The 14,908-nt window shown below is 46.8% G+C and overlaps 1 protein-coding gene across 3 annotated transcripts in view; it reads left to right on the forward strand.

The window, feature by feature from the left end:
• Positions 1–14,908, forward strand: part of ABCA2 (ATP binding cassette subfamily A member 2) — a 104,376-nt gene that overhangs the window by 63,437 nt on the left and 26,031 nt on the right. For all 3 annotated transcript variants that reach the window (XM_033138284.1, XM_033138283.1, XM_033138285.1), the window contains 10 exons: positions 452–642; positions 1,984–2,134; positions 3,505–3,709; positions 4,513–4,677; positions 6,312–6,492; positions 7,694–7,906; positions 9,403–9,599; positions 10,099–10,281; positions 11,993–12,177; positions 14,174–14,294. In XM_033138284.1, coding sequence (XP_032994175.1) covers positions 452–642; positions 1,984–2,134; positions 3,505–3,709; positions 4,513–4,677; positions 6,312–6,492; positions 7,694–7,906; positions 9,403–9,599; positions 10,099–10,281; positions 11,993–12,177; positions 14,174–14,294 — 1,792 coding nt within the window. The remainder of the gene's footprint in view (positions 1–451; positions 643–1,983; positions 2,135–3,504; positions 3,710–4,512; positions 4,678–6,311; positions 6,493–7,693; positions 7,907–9,402; positions 9,600–10,098; positions 10,282–11,992; positions 12,178–14,173; positions 14,295–14,908) is intronic.

Raw genomic sequence — 14,908 nt, forward strand, 5'->3', positions numbered from 1 at the left:
TATGAGCTTTTGTGTGCATGCACACTTCTTCAGATACACTGAAACAGAAGTCACCAGACCCTTTTATATAGTGAGAGGGTGGGGGGGGGGTATTACTCAGAAGGGTGGTGGGAATGGGGGATTGGCTGGTAGGTGTGGTAAACCTGTTGATGGCTGTTAACGACTGCAATTGGTCTTACAGGAAAAAGCTATTTTTAGCCATCTCACCCCTTGCTACTGGAAGGAATTTTTATTTTATTTTGTTTCATAATAAATTCAGTTAAATACCAATATTGCAAAAAAAAAAAAAATAACTGCTCTGGTATCGCACACATATTGTGTTTGCAAAGTACATTACATTGCACCTACTGTTTTTCTCTAAACATGAAAGAAAGATAAATGGTGGTTGTGCTGTATATGGGCCATGGAAGCTGGCCTCTTGGGCTGACACTGTCTCCTTTCTTCCTCACAGGTGATGAAAATGATGGGGCTGAACAACGCAGTGCATTGGGTGGCCTGGTTTATCACAGGGTTTGTCCAGCTTTCTATCTCAGTCACAGCACTGACTGCCATCCTCAAGTATGGGAAGGTTCTGATGCACAGTGACGTCTTCATAATTTGGCTGTTCCTTGCCATCTATGCTGTGGCTACCATCATGTTCTGGTGAGTTAAGGGAGGGAAGGAAAGCGGAGGTGGAGGATGAAAGCTAGATTTGAACTGGGGGCTTCCTGATTCACAGTTCTGTTTCTCAAGCGGGCAATGGGACATAACCAGGCAGGTCGTTTTCTCCCACTTGTTTTAAGGAGGCAGAAAAATGACCGGATGTGGGTCAGCTTGTTTTTCTGCCTCGCTTGATGCTGGACCTCTTTCTTCTACCACTCTTCTGGCCTTAGTAATAAAAATCCCTGTGCATTAAAAACCAGCAGGTCAGGGAGAAGGTGAGAGTAGAAACCTCTTCTATAGGCAGGTGTGGTTTTTCTTAATTTGCTGTGGAGGTATGAAGGACCCTTTAGGCATGAAAGTCCCATGCACAGTCAAAAAGTGGTGTGGTCCAAGCACCTCAATAAGAACGAGGCCTCTCCCAGTATGCCACAGTTGTTCTCAACCCTATAACCCTGGTGAGGCTGATCAGGTCTGCTGACAGTTTAAGAAACTATGCTTCAGAGAGGTCTTCATATAGCCCTTTGACATAATTTGTGAATGTGTGTATATATATTCTGTGTGTGTGTGTGTTTGTTTATATGTATGCAGGTATACACACACACACACACAAACACACACACACACACACACAAAATTTGACAAGTAACTTTTAAATTTTAATTTTAATTGCACAAATTTTTCCATATCTTGAACTCAGCCCATGCGTTTGTTACGTCCTGGCATGGCCACCATGGAGAGCCGCAGGGCTGGTGCCTCAAGTTGGTGGCAGGAGCTCCAGGATTTCAGCTAGGCAACTCCAGTGAGGCCCCTTAACCTGGGCATGCAAGTGGAGAGTCTCTTTCTGCTGTCTTGGGCATCCTTTCTAAAAGTGGAATCAATGGCATCTTCCTTGGGACACCTTCCTTGGCAAGGACCCCCCACCTTGCACCTTCACCAGAGGGGCCTACGTGTGTCGCCTAGCCACCCAGAACAGCAGGGGAGTGGCCCAGGGAGTGCGTGGACATTCAGGTGGACTGACTCCTAGCCATGCTGAGCCAGAGGGGAGAGGCACGATTTTCCAGGACCAACCTGACCAATCTGTAGTTATGTCTCTGGGGCACATGATGGGACCCCAGCAAATGCCCAGGCTCACTTCCTTTTGTGGCCAGCCTCCACAATCTCAGGTGCTCTACTGTGCCACGCAGGGTGCTAGAACAGGGGTGCAGCTTTGCCACCCGTTCTGATGGCTTGGCTCTGCTTCTGTGGTTGGTGAGCCATCCCTGAGACTGTTGGCTTGCCATTTTCCCCCTTCCGTGGGAGAATGCGGATTTGTGTTGCATGCCCATCTCTTTCTTCCCTCAGCTTCCTGGTGTCAGTGCTGTATTCCAAAGCCAAGCTGGCTTCGGCCTGTGGCGGCATCATCTACTTTCTCAGCTACGTCCCTTACATGTACGTCGCCATCCGGGAAGAAGTGGCGCATGACAAGATTACCGCATTTGAGAAGTGCATTGCTGTGAGTAACTGATGTGGTAGCCTCCCAGACAGGAGTCTACAGACAGGTGCCTTTGTGCCAGAGCTGGCCCCCTGAAGCACATCACGTGCTTTGCCTCACCATTGGCAGTTTTTTATTATTAATGAAAATATTTGTATAATGTTTTTTGTATAACTGACCTGCTGAGAGCCTGAGGGTGTTCAGACCCCTGGGCTCTCACTTGTAGGGTGCCTCAGAGTTTAGTCCTCTCCCCCATGCTTTTTAACATCTATATGAAGCTGCTGGTCCATCAGGGGTAACCGTGCCCCTGAGGGACCAGGTGCGCAGCCTGGGAGTCATTTTGGACTCACAGCTATCCATGGAGGCGCAGGTCAATTCTGTGTCCAGGGCAGCTATCTACCAGCTCCATCTGATACACAGGCTGAGACCCTACCTGCCCACAGACTGTCTTGCCAGAGTGGTGCATGCTCTGGTTATCTCCCATTTGGACCTGGAAGGTGACCTGGAAACTACAACTAAACCAGAATGCGGCAGCCAGACTGGTGACTGGGAGTGGCCACCAAGACCATATAACACCAGTTTTAAAGAATCTACGTTGGCTCCCAGTGCATTTCTGAGCACAATTCAAAGTGTTGGGGCTGACCTCTAAAGCCTTAAATGGCCGCTGCCCAGTATACCTGAAGGAGTGTCTCCACGGCCGTTGTTAGCCCAGACACCGAGATCCAGCTCCGAGGGTCTTCTGGCAGTTCCCTCCCTGCGAGAAGTGAGGTTACAGGACATCTTCCAATTCAGACAATTATGGTGGGGGGGGGAGTATACAGGTGTTTGTTCCTGGCCAGCTTCCTCGTTTCTTAAGGAATTGCTGTCCTGTTTTCCAAACCTGATCTTCACACAAGCAAATTTTGATGCTGGCCCCAGTAATTTTGTTTCTTGAGAACAGCTTTGCCATCATTTTCTTTTTTAATTGGTTTTCTAACTCTTACAATGGTGAGATTGAAATCTCTGTGGCAGCTGCTGCTGTTGCAACCTGCTGAAGAGGGGGACTGATCTGTATTTCCAAAAATTCCAGGCCAGGGGTGAACTTCAGTGACCTCCTTGCTCCTTCCCCAGAAGCATAAAGAGGAGGATTAATTATGCAGACATGTGCATGATTTATGCTGGCTTCCAAATTTCAGTTTTCAGTGCTGGTGCAGAATTCTAACTATAGTGTGGATGCAGCCTAGCACACCATATATCCTGGCTTAGCGGATGCATCCTAACTCATTAATCACTGTGAGTTACTATAAGCTCCATTTGGTTGTTGGGAAAGCAGCAGGCAAATATTTAATCCAATAAAACCCTGCAGCATCTCTTTGTCTCTTCTCCCTCTTCCCTCCCCTGTTCTCCTCCAGTCCCTGATGTCCACCACTGCCTTTGGTCTGGGCTCTAAGTACTTTGCCCTCTACGAGGTGGCTGGTGTGGGCATCCAGTGGCATACCTTCAGCCAGTCGCCCGTGGAGGGGGATGACTTCAACCTTCTCCTTTCCATGATGATGTTGATCATTGACGCCGTAGTCTATGGGGTGCTGACGTGGTACATTGAGGCTGTACACCCAGGTATGTGGGGGGAGTGAGGGGGGAGACCCAGTTTTGCTAGGTTGCCCAGCCTCCTGCTGAGAGGGGGGTTGAGATCTGTCAGTCTCCTACTGCCACTGACTTAGGCTAACATACAGGCTCACTTTCAATTCTCCCTCTGTTCATCCCATTTTATTGCATTTGCCCTCCACCTTTTCCCCCCAAAAGGGGATGCGGGTGGCGCTGTGGTCTAAACCACAGAACCTAGGGCCTGCCAATCAGAAGGTCAGCAGTTCGAATTCCCACAACGGGGTGAGCTCCTGTTGCTCGGTCCCTGTTCCTGGCAACCTAGCAGTTTGAAAGCACGTCAAAGTGCAAGTAGATAAATAGGAACCACTCTGGCAGGAAGGTAAACGGTGTTTCTGTGTGCTGCTCTGGTTCGCCAGAAGTGGCTTAGTCATGCTGGCCACATGACCCGGAAGCTGTCTGCAGACAAATGCCTGCTCCCTTGGCCTATAGAGCGAGATGAGCGCCACAACCCCAGAGTCGTCCGTGACTGGACCTAATGGTCAGGGGTCCCTTTACCTTTACTTTATTTCTCACCAAGGAGCTCAAAAAGGTGTGCATGGTCCCCCGCCTCTCCCATTTGCCCCCCCCCACAAGAAGCCTATGAGGTAGGTTAGGCTGACCCAAAATCACCCAGTGAGCTTCACAGCTGAGAGGGGGTTTGAACCTGGTTCTTTTCCAGTCTTGTTCTGGTCACATCTCCACATCATTCTGCAGCACACAGTTTCTGCCCCAATCCTAGCTCCAGTTTCATGCCAATTCTTCTTCCTTCCCTATAGGAATGTATGGACTTCCCAGGCCCTGGTACTTCCCCTTTCAGAAATCCTACTGGCTGGGAAATGGGCGCACAGAGACATGGGAGTGGACATGGCCCTGGTCACGAACCACCCGCCTGAGTGTCATGGAGGAAGACCAAGCTTGTGCCATGGAGAACAGGAGGCTGGGTGAGACGGAGAAGCAGAACCGCCCCATTGGATGGCTGGGGACAGCATGGAAGCATAGAATACAGTACAATCACAACTTCAGCTTATGCAATTTAACTTGCATGGTTGAAGGCCGATCAGTTGAAATTGCACGAGCCAAATGTGTGCAGAGAGCTTAAAAACTGTTTCCATGCCAGGGAAACCTGGTGCTAAAGAGCTCTTAAGCTCTCCACCTTGCTTACCAAGCAAGGTCCTCTCAACACACCAGCTCTGGAAGATTTAACAGAAACTTGGTCACCCTGCGAGATCTCGCAAGAGCCCATGTGCTGAGTGGGCCTTGCCCAAATAAGCAAAGTGGAGAGCTTAAAATCTTCAAAAAGTAAGGATGCTCATGCAGGGGTGGTTCCAGGGCAGGGAGCTTTGAGTATATGTGTTTTTCAATATACATATCATCCCTGAAACATAACCCCCACATAAAATGTGATCGTACTGTACTAGCATCTTCATAGGCTAGTACTTTGTTGTTGTAGTACAGTGGTGCCTCGCTAGACGAAAAACTCGCTAGACGAAGGCATTCATCTAGCGGAAGGCTGCCCCGCAAGACGAATTTGTCTATGGGGCTGCCTCGCAAGACGAAAAAAATATATACCGTATTTTTCGCTCCATAGGACGCACTGGACCATAGGGCGCACCTCATTTTTAGAGGAGGAAACCCAGGAAAAAAAACATTTTTCTGGTTTTCCTCCTCTAAAAGCCCTGTTTGTTTGTTTTTTTGAGGATCAGCTAAAAGCTTTGCAGCTTTTTTGCAAAGGGAAAAGCCCTGGCTTTTTTGAGGATCAGCTGAAAGTTTTGCAGCTGTTTTTGCAAAGGCAAAAGGCCTTTTTTTAGGATCAGCTAAAGGCTTTGCAGCTTTTTTGCAAAGGGAAAAGCCCTGTTGTTTTTTTGGTTTTTTTTTTGAGGATCAGCAAAAGGTTTTGCAGCTTTTTTTTGCAAAGGGGGAAAAGCAAAGCTCCTTTTGCAAAGGGGGAAAAGCAAAGAGGAAAAGCCCCATTTTTATGGGGTTTAACTCACATTTCTGAAAAATCTTAAGGAAAAGGAGCCATTTCTACTGTTTCCAGACAGATAATCTAATCAGCCAGTCACATGTCCTGGGGAAACAAACAACCTCCCTCTGCAGCACATTCAACAAAGGAGGGCGGGGCTGAAAGGGAGCCGGGACTCTTATCTCTCTCCCGATCTCTTTCTGATCAGCTGCTGAGCGGGGTCCTTTCAACACTCCCTTTTCTCTTTGTAAAATAAAAAACACAATCTGCTTTTGGCTCCTGGGCAATTTAGCTGCAGGGACCACCATTCGCTCCATAAGACGCACAGGTATTTCCCCTTACTTTTTAGGAGGAAAAAAGTGCGTCTTATGGAGCAAAAAATACGGTATTTTTTCGTCTAGCGAAAACCGCGGTTTGCATTGCCGCTTCGCTAGACGAAAAAACCGCTAGACGAAAATACTCGCAGAACGAATTATTTTCGTCTAGCGGGGCACCACTGTAGTTGCTATTTGCAAGCTTGCAACTCATGTTGGGGTGGTCTTAGCACTCTGTGTTTTGCGGCATGTTGGCTAGTAACCAGCACACTCACGAAAGTTTTGGCTTTGCATACAGACGAGACTCGTGGGATTGAGGAGGAGCCGACCCACCTTCCACTGGTGGTTTGTGTGGACAAACTGACCAAGATCTACAAGACAGACAAGAAGTTGGCTTTGAACAAGCTGAGCCTCTACCTCTACGAGAACCAGGTGGTCTCTTTCCTGGGCCACAACGGAGCTGGCAAGACCACAACCATGTAAGTGAGTCAGCTTAGGTTTTGGTGGTGGGCACCAAAATCACAAAACTGCTGGATGGCAGCGGCCGAGTGGTGGGGAGGGGGCAAAGTCCATCAGATACCTTGCTAAATCTGGACAGATTCTGCCAGTGAGAAAGGAAACTGCCCCAATTATCTTTCTCCTCCAGTGACCCTTCACCAGCATGGCTCATCTCTGCCTCTTGGCCTCCCTCTTCTCCTGCTTCAGCTTCTTCCTCTGATTCTGGACTTCTCTCTGCCACAGACTCTCCCTACTCACTAAGCCCTGTTACCCCTTCAGCTTCCAATACTTCCCCTTCCCTCTTTTCTTCTCCCTGTGACCACTCATTGTTGTCCTATCACCAGTCCCTGGGCTCTAAGCCTTCTTCCTTTGGTGGTTCCCCAGCTGGTTCCTGTTAGGGAATCATTCTGCCAGAAACAAGTAGAAAGTTTCTAAAAGGTTCTAGAGTTTCCCTCTACATATGGAAGTGGCACTCTGTGCCTAATTAGCATCAGCTGGAAGTGCCAATAAGAAGAAGACCACTCGGCTTCGTTTTTGCAGACCCCGATGGCAGATGTCTGACGAAAGAGTGCTGCCTGTAAAATCTGTTGAAGGACTGTTCCTGTAATTTACGACATGTGGGAGATAAGAGAGATTTTTGTTTTAAAGTGTGTTGTTAATTGCTGTTTATTTTAACAGTCGAAAATATATTTGCTACCATAATGCTTGTACCCGGTCTGGGAATAACATCTCTTGACCGAGACTTCACAGAGTTTGTGAGTCGTCTGTAGAACAACTTTTGTTATTGTCCACTGCTCCTGGGAAGATTGCTCTGCTAAACAGTTTAAAAGAGCTTTTACCTAACCACCAGTATCTGTGCAGCGAAAGTGTGTGGACGGTAACCTCTAATAGTTCCTTCCACCACTCCTGCATCCAACCACTTCATGACATGCAAATACCAATAATAACAACAATATTAACAGCAGTAGCCCTTTCCAGTCACCTCCCAAAGGCCTGTTGAAATAAAAAGGTCTTCCTTCATCTGCCGGCAGAGAGACAGCAAGGAGAGAGCCAGCCTAATTTATCAAATACAATGAAGTAATGAAATAATGAATCACCTTGTGGCCTCTTCTCTTTTCCCCTGTGTTGATGGGCAGTAGGTGGGTGTGGCTTGATGACGTCTCTCCCTCCCTTCCCTCTTAGGTCCATCCTGACAGGCCTCTTCCCTCCAACCTCTGGCTCTGCTACCATTTACGGCCACGACATCCGGACGGAGATGGATGAGATTCGGAAGAACCTGGGCATGTGCCCACAGCACAACGTGCTTTTTGACAAGCTGACTGTGGAGGAGCACCTGTGGTTCTACTCGCAGCTCAAGGGCATGGCAGAAGAGGAGATACGCAAGGAGATGGACAAGTAGGCAGGCTCAGCCCATCCCTCTCCTCCGCACCAGGCACTTCATCTGCAGTCAACAGACCATTATAACATTTTATAGCAATTAATAGATTTGATAAAAAATACACATTAATTCAACTAAATGATAACAATGCTTAGTAGGGTTGTGGACGCTCCCAGTTGAGCTTTTGCTTCCTTAACCTCACCCTTGCCTAACAGGTGGTTGTTGTTGGAAAACATTTTGCACAGTGTGCATGAGGGGCAGGGGCTGCTCTTGTGTAATTTTGGGTACAGACTTCCACTTTGCACACCAGGCTCCTGCAGCAGAGCTCACCTGCTTTGCACATGGAGTATCTTCTCAGTTGGGGTGTGTGTTCTATCAGAACAGTGTCTCGGGCAATGTTTACTTTGATATTCATTCTAATGCAGCAAGAGAATACATGTGTGAAGGAAAAATCCATTATTATGTGAATGTAGTTCTTCCTCTTCATAAAAGATAAGAAATACGTATTAAACATCTTTTTCTACTAAAAATAATAATAATAATGCTAAGCAGTATATTATATATATATATGGCAATCATGGGTGGTCTGATGAGAACGGCTGTATCCAAAAACATTGCCACTTGCTCTGGGATTGGCTAGTTGAAGCAGAGCGAGCCTAAGAGATTCAGCAGAGCAGTAAGGGAGGGAGTGTGTAATAGGATGTATTAGGCCTTTCCTAGCTCCTTCATAGAAACTACAGTAGAAAAGGACATGCAGGATAGACGCCACCTCAGTGTTGTTAGAAGGGCAGCACCTGGGGGTTTTATTGTACCTGCTGTCAATTATTTGGTGTTGGGGGAAGAATCGGCTGCAAAAAAAATCCTGTAGCAACCTTAGATATGAAAGCTTATGCTACGATAAACACTCCAAAGCTGCTTACAGTCTGTCACTGTTTAGCTAGTTGGAACTGAACTCACACCAGCAAATTCAGGCTGCCCAGTTAAAGTGCATTTGGCACCCTTTAAATTAAATTCATTTTTTACAAGATTGCTGTTGTAACAGAAAAAAAATCATAATATAATAATCATAATAAAAATAACAATTAACAAAAAAATCCATTGCAAGCTGACATTAACAGTAAGAGTCTTCCATCAATCTTGTTAGAATTGTAGAGTTGGAAGGGACCTGCAAGGATCACCTTGCCCTAATTCCTGCTTCCATGCTGTCCCTTGATGAGGACGCAGATGTTTTGGCATGCCATTCCCATCAGCCAGTTAGTGTGGCCATTTTGTAGTCTGAAACACAAGGTTAAGGGGTGGGGCACAAACCAGGTTGGGGTAGGTTCAATTAATCATACTTTGGGGTGGAGAGAGGGGAGGCCAGCATTTGGGAGAGGGGCAAAGGTAATGCTATCCTCCTCTCATCCCTTAACTGTTTACTTGTGGAGGAGCCCACAAAGTTCTAGGATCGGACTTGGACACTTTGGAAGCCTAAACCCCCCACCCACCCACACATGTCATTGTGTTCCTCCAGGATGATTGAAGACCTGGAGCTGACCCACAAGTGCCACTCCCTGGTGCAGACACTGTCAGGAGGGATGAAGAGGAAGCTGTCGGTGGCCATTGCCTTTGTCGGAGGGTCCCGGGCTGTCATCTTGGACGAGCCCACTGCTGGCGTGGACCCCTATGCACGGAGAGCTATTTGGGACCTCATCCTCAAATACAAACAAGGTAAGTGAGATAAATGGGTGCTGCCTCACTCTGCTGGGGCTTAACAGGTGGGGCGCACCAGCTACCAACCCACATCCTTTTGCCTTCCCTTGTGTCAGTTCAGCTGACTTTTCTGGAATGGGGGTGGGGAGCCAACACTGTGCAAAGCGGCTTGGCACTGCTTTAAATGCACAGAGTGATTGTGAGCATTGGGGTGGACAACTAGTTCATCTTTGTGTCAATAAGGATTGTGACCATAGAATCTTAGAGTTGGAAGGGACCCTGAGGGTCACGTAGTCCAACCCCGTGCAATTTAGGACTCTCAGCTAAAACATCCCTGACAGATGGCCGTCCAACCTCTGCTTAAAAACCTCCAAGTGAAGTTGAATGCATGATGCAGAAGATTGTCTTTCCCCAGAACATTGTGGTTGAATAATGTGTTCTTTTGTGAGGGGCTGTTGCCCTGTCCTTCGTGCCTCTGTGACAGCCCCTTTACCTAACCCTAACCCTTTTCCCACAGGAAGGACCATCCTCCTGTCCACACACCACATGGATGAGGCTGACCTCCTGGGTGACCGCATTGCCATCATCTCTCATGGGAAGCTGAAGTGCTGTGGGTCCCCCCTCTTTCTGAAGAGCACCTATGGTGACGGGTACAAGCTTACTGTCGTTAAGAAGCAGTCGGACGCCCGAGCCAATGCTGGTCAGTGTTGTTGGGCGTCGTGGTTTCAGTGGCTCCAGCCTCTCTCTCAGAAGCCCTTGCTGCGGCAAGCAGTATGAGGCTCTCCTGGCAGGACCAGACAACTGTTTGTTGTTTAAAGAGCAATTTGACTCTGGCCACCCTTGTTTCTTTGTGCTCAGTTTCTAATACTCTGGTGCAGACTGCCCCTGTACATGGAGGTTCCATGTAGCAGTTTGCATTAGTGGTTGTTGATAGGCTCCTCCTCCTCATCTTCCTGCCCCATATCTTTGTCTAGTTTCCACTTAAAGCCACCTCAGGCGGAGGTCTTTATTGGACCACGCAAATCCCATAAGGCTTTTCTGTGTTGTGTGAGGAAGTACTTATTTTTATCTTTCCTGATTTTATATGCCATCAGTTTTTTATTGGGTGACACTCCCCAACTATTCTGGGCCCACCAACCCATAAGGATGGAAAGCCATACTTGGGTTGATTAACTATCCCTAAATATAGGGTGCCTTCCTCTCTGGCTAGGTTTAATTTATTAGATGGAAAAGGTAAAGGGACCCCTGACCGTTAGGTCCAGTCGCGAACAACTCTGGGGTTGCGGCACTCATCTTGCTTTACTGGCCAAGGGAGCCAACGTTTGTCTGCAGACATTTTTCCTGGGTCATGTGGCCAGCATGACTAAGCCGCTTCTGGCAAAAGCAGAGCAGCACACAGAAATGCTGTTTCCCTTCCCACCAGAGCGGTACCTATTTATCTACTTGCACTTTGATGTGCTTTCAAACTGCTAGGTTGGCAAGAGCTGGAACCAAGCAATGGGAGCTCACCCCATCACAGGGATTTGAGCTGCTGACCTTCTGATTGGCAAGCCCTAGGCTTTGTGGTCTAGACCACAGTGCCAACCGTGTCCCTTCATTAGATGGAAGATGCAATAAAAACCCAATGACAATGGCTGCTGCCCTTGTAACAACAGCTGAGTTGTGGTCTATCTAGCATGTCCATTTCTATTGTAGTTTCTTTAGGGGCTAGGAAAGGCCTAATACATCCCATCAAACACTCCCTCCCTTGCTGCTCTGCTGAGTCTCTTATGGTCACTCTGCTTCAGGGTCAACCACAGTTTAAGTGACAATGTTTTTGGATACAGCAGTTCTCATTAGAGAAAGTGAATAGAAAAGCGTTTTCTCCCTCCCACATGACACTAGAACTTGTGGACATCAAATGAGGTTGAATGTTTGACAATTCATGTTGGAAGAAAGTACTTATTCATACAGCACATCGTTATAAACTGTGGAACTCCCTCCTGCAGGGGTCAGTGATGGCCACCAACTTGGATTGCCTTAAAAGAGGATTGGATGAATTCATGGAGGAGGGCGATGCTATGAATGACTACTAGCCACAATGGCTCTGCTCTGCTTCCATGGTCAGAGGCAGTATATGCTTTTGAATCCCAGTTTCTGGAAACCACAGGAGGGGAGGAAGAGGGCTCTTGTGCTCATGTTCTGCTTGTGGGTTTCCCATTGAAGTATCTGCTTGACCACCATGAAAACAGGATGCTGGACTAGATGTGCCACTGGCCAGATCCGGCAGGCTATTCTTATGTCTTTATGTGCTTATGATATGCATATGTGTATTTTTGTTAATGTTCCTGGTTGTAAACTGATATAAGGTGACAGCAAATAAATAAATAATCTTTTTTCTCCTTCTCCCCCGCCCCCTCCTCTTTGTTTAGACTCTGGGCAGACTCACAGCTCTCCCTGCCAGTCTTCCATCAGCCCTTGCTCCGAAGCACGAGTCACACAGTTCATCAAGAAGTATGTTGCTTCCTGCCTCCTCATCTCTAACACCAACACAGAGCTCTCCTACATCCTCCCCAGTGAAGCAGTCAAGAAGGGCTGTTTCGAAAGGCTCTTCCAGGTACCAGGCAGTTGGTGAATAAGCAAAAGGGGGGGGGACAGGACTGGTTGGTTGGCATCCATCTGTCTCATGAGACAATGGAGGAGTGCGCCTTTGGGGGTTACAGCGCCTGCTGTGGCTGTGGAGACTGATATGGGAGAGACATGTTTTGTTGCAGCTGGGACAGAGGAAGGCATCCAGTTGTGCTGCTGCAGATGCACCATGGCGTTTATTCTTTCTGTGTTCCTCCCAGCTGTCATTCCTCCTCTGGACACTGCTGTGGATGCACGACCTGACTGTCTGTCTCCAGGCACTGTGGTCGTTTGCAAGTGATTCCTATTATGGGGGGCATTAATGTTGCCAGCCTTCATTTGCATACATCTTTAAATTGGGGCACGTAGAGTTTGGTTTAAATTTTTGATATGTACTCACACCCTCAAAGGCCTGGGCATATGAATTACAGGGCTTTGGGGGTTGTTTGGTAGGCACTTAAGAAACGTTTTAAAACAATAATGAATTGTTCGTTTGTTTTCTTGTTTGTTTATTGCATAAAACCTAGACACCATTTGATTGCAAAAAAGCGCCTCCAAAGCATTTTTTAAAGATAATAAAATTATCAATGAGAAAGATTAACTGCTATAAATCAAAGCTTTCAGAAAGTTAAAACAGTAGACTAGAAACAGAATTAAACTCACCTCAACTTTCTAAACATCTGGGTAGGCTTATCTTAACAAGAATGTTTTTAGTAGGAACCTAAAAGAGTACATACGGTGAAGGTGACAGATCTCCATATTCCTGCATTGTGATCTCCACTCCTTTTTCCAGCAAACAGAAATTTGCCTTCGAGATTACCTTGTCCCATGCCCACTCAACCACTTCCATCTGCAGAACCAGCACAGTTACAGTTCCCACATAATATTCATTCCGCACTTGCAAGAAATTGATCTTTTAGTGTGGCAGCACCCACACACTTCGGAACTCCCTGCCTGTTGACATCAGGGAGACTCCTCCACTGTACTTTTACATCTTTTGTTTAGGCGAGTCTACCCAAATATGTAAAACATTGAAATGTGTTTTACTTCAGTTTTTAGAGTATCAGTGGTGTTAATTATTTTTTGAATGTTTTAAATAGATGTTTTTGACTGTTTTATTATTTTTGTGAACGGCTTAATAAGCTGCCTATGTGAACCCAATAATTAGGTCATGGGCAATAGCCCATCCCCTCTGTTACTCAGCAACTGATACTCAGAAGTAGACTGCCTCTGAATGTGGAATATCTCTATAGCTATCATTAGGAGCCATTGATAGCCTTCTCGTCCGTGAATATTTTTTTAAGCACTCAGTGCTTTTTTATAGAAAAAAGGTGCCAGTTCTCACCATGAAGTTGTTAGAGTAAGTGCCACACCTTTAACATGGGGGGGGGGGTTGCCAGTACTCCATACCCTCAAGCACCCCCAGAAGAAGAAAAGGCACTGCTAGCACCCTTTAAATCAGTGGCTGTCAGCATATCTTGTGGCTGTGAATTCCAAAAGGTAGTTGTGCATTGTCTAAAGAACGAGGAAGGCAAGATCAGGGCCTGCTCCAGTCACGCTTTCCCCTCTTTCTGCAGGGCCAGCTGCTACCATATTGCATGTGGGCAGGAGCATCTGATGGCAGCCAGCGCCTGCTTCAGTGTTCTGTTTTGTGAATGTGTGGTGCCTGATGTATCTGTTGCATTTTTCCTGAATGTAGTTAGCTGCTTTGGAAGACTCTAGTTGAAAAGCAGGATACAAATCTACTAAATGACTGAATGTGTAACTTCATTTTGCCCATCCCAACAGAACAGGTGTTCCACCAATAACATCATACCATGAGGCTTTGACACGGAATCCTTGTGCCTGGATGGCGTGCTCAAAGAAGGATGCTCTTGGCTGATGCAGGATATTTTGACGGTTAGCAGTGCATGGTATCTGGTGGAGGTTAGATGGACACACCTGTGTTGACTCACCTCTGGTTTCCTCCCATTCTGTTTCTTTAGCACCTGGAGCACAGTTTGGATGACCTAGACCTGACCAGTTTTGGGCTGATGGACACCACCCTGGAAGAGGTTTTCCTCAAGGTCTCAGAGGAAGACCAATCTCTGGAAAACAGTGATGTCGGTAAGAATCATAGAATTGTAAAGTTGGAATGGACCCTGGGGGTCATATTGTCCAACCCCCTGCAATGCAAATCTCAACTAATGCGTCCATAACAGATGGCCTCCCAACCTGTGCTTAAAAACCTCCAAGGAAGGAGAGTGCACAACCTCCCAAGGGAGAATGTTCCACTGTGAGAACATTAATGTTATTTTCTTATCTGGCTTTAGATTGAACCTCTTCATGTTCCAATGTCACATCCAAACACATACTGTGGGCTGGTAATAGCAAGTCTCCATCTGATGCTTTGGCTTTGTTTTGTTGTAAAGTATTTCAATTACTTTGTGAACTTAAGAAAGGTTTAAGAAAAAGGAACCTGCTCATTTTGAACAAACTGTAAAACCAAATAAAAAGGTCCCTGAGCTCAAACTGAACTGTAGCTCATAAAATTGACTTTGTACATACTGTTGGGCTCAAACCAAACCCTATGTTCCACTACTCCACTGTAATCTGAGCTTTTTCGGTTGGTAATCCATCAGAACAAATTTTGTCTCTTAAGGGCAGGGGAGGGAAGTGAGCTGTTGTCTTGAGAGCCTCTCGGGTCATGCTTCTGTGACTGCACTGAATAAATAACCTTC

Source organism: Lacerta agilis, chromosome Z (assembly GCF_009819535.1).
Source record: "Lacerta agilis isolate rLacAgi1 chromosome Z, rLacAgi1.pri, whole genome shotgun sequence".
NCBI lineage: Eukaryota > Metazoa > Chordata > Lepidosauria > Squamata > Lacertidae > Lacerta > Lacerta agilis.